The 3,561-nt window shown below is 40.7% G+C and overlaps 1 protein-coding gene across 1 annotated transcript in view; it reads right to left on the minus strand.

Annotated features, from left to right (window-relative positions):
- The window catches only part of LOC118425093 (mucin-22-like), a gene marked incomplete at its 3' end in the record, with an annotated part of 11,508 nt that extends 8,890 nt beyond the window's left edge, over positions 1–2,618 (minus strand). The window contains exon 1 of the mRNA XM_035833911.1: positions 2,534–2,618. Coding sequence (XP_035689804.1) covers positions 2,534–2,618 — 85 coding nt within the window. The remainder of the gene's footprint in view (positions 1–2,533) is intronic.
- Between the last annotated feature and the right edge of the window lie 943 nt (positions 2,619–3,561).

Genomic DNA, 3,561 nt, shown 5'->3' on the forward strand with positions numbered 1-3,561 from the left:
GTAAGAAAAGCAGAAGTTGAAGAGGAAGCATTAGTAAGAGGACGGAGGGAAAGGGGGTGTGGTCAGAGATGTCTTCCTCAAGCTTTATCTTTGTTTCATCCCATCATTATTATGAGAGGAATACCCTTTTCAATTGTGTACAAGAAAAAATCACATTCCTTATGCAATTAGATAAACCATGTATCATAAGCTCTATCTGCCCTTACATGAACCTGTACATATACGAGTATACCGGATTCATTAGGACTTTAAAATGCATCTCTGTATGTTATATACGTTGACTGACCCTTGCCTCTTCCCTTATGGCCTCAAGGAAAAGTGGCCTGCAGTCCGATTTGAGTGTTCAAAGAAACAAAAAATACATTAGACTTTGTGTTTGCATGTAGTAAAACACATTCTTACTACCTAGTACCTTTTTTAAGAACTACCTACATTAAAAACTAACAAGTATCACTAGGAAGTCGTAAAAAACCCTACATTAATAATGAATGAAATCAATTCATAACTCAATCAGTATCCGAGAAAAATCCCTGATGTCGTTAGCATATGGCTTGGCATCAATAACATAAGGAAGAAGATCTGTTTCTATTAGGGGTGGGTACCGGTACAGAAAATTCAGGTCCAGGTCCGGTTCAGGTCCAGAGGTCCAGGTCCAGGTCCAGACCTGAACCTGGACCTAATGCAGTATGACTCATACCAATGGTCCATTTCACTACAAAGAAATCTGTTTGGTGGAGTATTAGACTTACACTGGCGTTTTAAAATCCTACAACGCTAACTGTACCTGTACGATTGGCTGTAAAACTTGGTAGAAATTACTATAAACTCTACTCTACTTCACTCTTGTTATTTTCTTCCACCTGCAAGCGCCAAAACGTGTGAATGTCTGTTAAAATAATCTGTTAATGTTCTAATCGGTCCAACATCCGGTCCACCTGATTTTTTCAGGTCCGGTTTTTCTGGACCGATCCAATAAGAAAAACCGGTTTTGTACCGGTACCCAGCCCTAGTTTCTCTGATTCTGTAAATTGTATTTCTAAAGTGCATTTAAGGGCACGAGCTTCATATAATATTCGTACATGTACTATGTATGATGTGCATCAAAAATTGATGTATTTATATATTGTCTAGGTCGATAGAATTTATGATAATCCACCACTACGCCATTTACGGCCGTTTTATAAGGAAAAAGCGACCAAGGCTTCGTGTATTTTATTGGCTAATAAAATATATCAACACGTGTAACCTTTGTAGATGTCAAGTGTTGGGCATACCCATAAAATTACTCTCACGGTGCCATTTAATATATAATCATAGCACGAGGTCACTGCAGGTTTATTTCTTAATTCTCAGGATTTTTAAGAAATAGTATTAGTAGTTGAAATACTATTTTGAAAACAGTGTTAGGAGAAAGTCTCAGTAACGCTAGTTCACCCTTATCGGGTTACCTATATCCGTTGTTTTTAAAAGTGTCTTTCTGGATATCAAGTCGATGGACGGTGGTTTAAAACTGCAATATTTAACATGTACGTATTGAAAATATTGCAGATTGAAACCAATGTCGACTTGATATCGAAAAATACCCCGTTATCAACGAATATAGGTTACCCCTCGGATAAAGGTGAACTATCGTTACCATCGTACACACATTTCAGGAAGTGAATAGCGTCAAATGCAGACCTCTGCATTTATTAGTAATGTCACGTGTCTACAGGTTTAGATTTTACATAAAACTGTACGAGAATCAGAATAATTGATAATTGAATTTGTGTGTCCTCATGACATAAAATTTATCCAGTGGTCATCAATCCACCATTCAGAATTTTTCAGCACATCCAGAAAAAATCTCATGACTGTTCCTTGACAGACAAAAATCAGCGAGTAAAGATTAGATACAGAAATACCAAAATTTGAACAAAACTCATTCAAACACCGGTCTAGGAATTGAAGGAAGAAGGAACTAGATTTGTACACAGTGATAGAAAAATTTCTGTCAAGTGGGCATTGCAATAATTAATGGGAAAAATTCTCAACTGGTAGTGGTAAATACCTTGAGAGACTTTTGACTTGATACAGAACCAAGAGACCATGTGTTTATTTAGTCATTTTTGCATGTTAAGGGTAATACCTTCTTAACTGATTTCCAAGGAAGCCCTTAAATGCAAAATCAGCAAAATAATAGACGTCAAACAAAGACAACAACAACAACAACAACAACAAGAGCACTGATATGCTGACAGAAACATAACATATCAATGCAATATAAGCCAGAGTATGCCACTTTGCTAGACTCTTTTCAATAAACTTCCCTATGTCAGGGTGCACTGTAACCGTAATACTACAAACCCAAGAAAGGTGACCATATGCTTTGACTCAAGATAATAACACACACGCCCCCCTCCCCCCCAGACTAGTTGGTCCACTACTACAAGACAAACCACCAAATAACACACAGAACCCACACGCGTGTGACTCAACGACAACGCCACCGGACACACGACCGTAACCATGACAACAAGCAGGGCGGACTGACCGGTTGGTGGTGGCGTTGCGGCCAGCGGTGGAGAGAGCCGGACTGGCCGGTAGAGAGTTCCATTGACCAGCTGGGACCCAGACATGCCCCGCATTCCTGACGGTGGCAGGGTTTGAGTGACAGCCACTGTACAGGTCACCACCACTAAGGCCTGGGGGCTTCGTGGGGGCCATATACTACTTTGGTTTAAAAACTAATGATTATTATAATATGAAAGAGGGGCTGATAAAATCTTGAAGGGAAAATTGGAGAATATATTTTGGCGCTGTTTTTAAAATATTTTGTTTGATATTAAACAGTTAAACTCAAGAAATTAGGGGTGGATCGTAATGATATTTAGTACATGGGTAGTTGTTGGTCCAAGGGACATACAGATAAATTGTTAGCCACCTAGCACCTTCCTTTGGAACTGCAGACATGCCCTGCATTCCTAACTGTGGCAGGGTTTGAGTGACAGCCACTGCATAAGGCACGATCTACACACAGTTTTTCCCGATATCGGCGAGCCTACAATCTCTCACCGACAACTTTTTTTCATCGTCTAGATGGAACTACTACATCGCCATTACGATATCGGGAAAATTTCTCCCGAAAGGTTCGGACCATTCGAACGAATACTATGATACCTTGCCAATAGCTTAGCAGGGGTCCCCAACAGCTTGGCGCGCGTGTAGATGCTTCCCGACTTCGGGAAGGCTCATTAGCATATAACGCCATGTGGAAAATCGCGCTATATGTTTATGACTGCAAGCGCCATGGGTGTCCGGCCCCCTACGTTCTAGATCCCTCCCGACATCTCCACAGATATCGGTAAAAACTGTGTGTAGATTGGGCCTAAGTCACCATGGCCCCCATGAGATTGTAAAATGAACCCTCCCCAGTGTTTCAACATCACCATAACCCCAATCAAGGTGTAAGATGAACTATCCCCAGTGTTTACACCAAACCAGAGCCCCAACAGGATGTACAATGAACCTTCCCCAGTGGTTGAACATAGCCAAAGCCCCCACAAGGATGTAAAATGAACC

This window comes from Branchiostoma floridae, chromosome 10, assembly GCF_000003815.2.
Source record: "Branchiostoma floridae strain S238N-H82 chromosome 10, Bfl_VNyyK, whole genome shotgun sequence".
Classification (NCBI taxonomy): Eukaryota; Metazoa; Chordata; class Leptocardii; order Amphioxiformes; family Branchiostomatidae; genus Branchiostoma; species Branchiostoma floridae.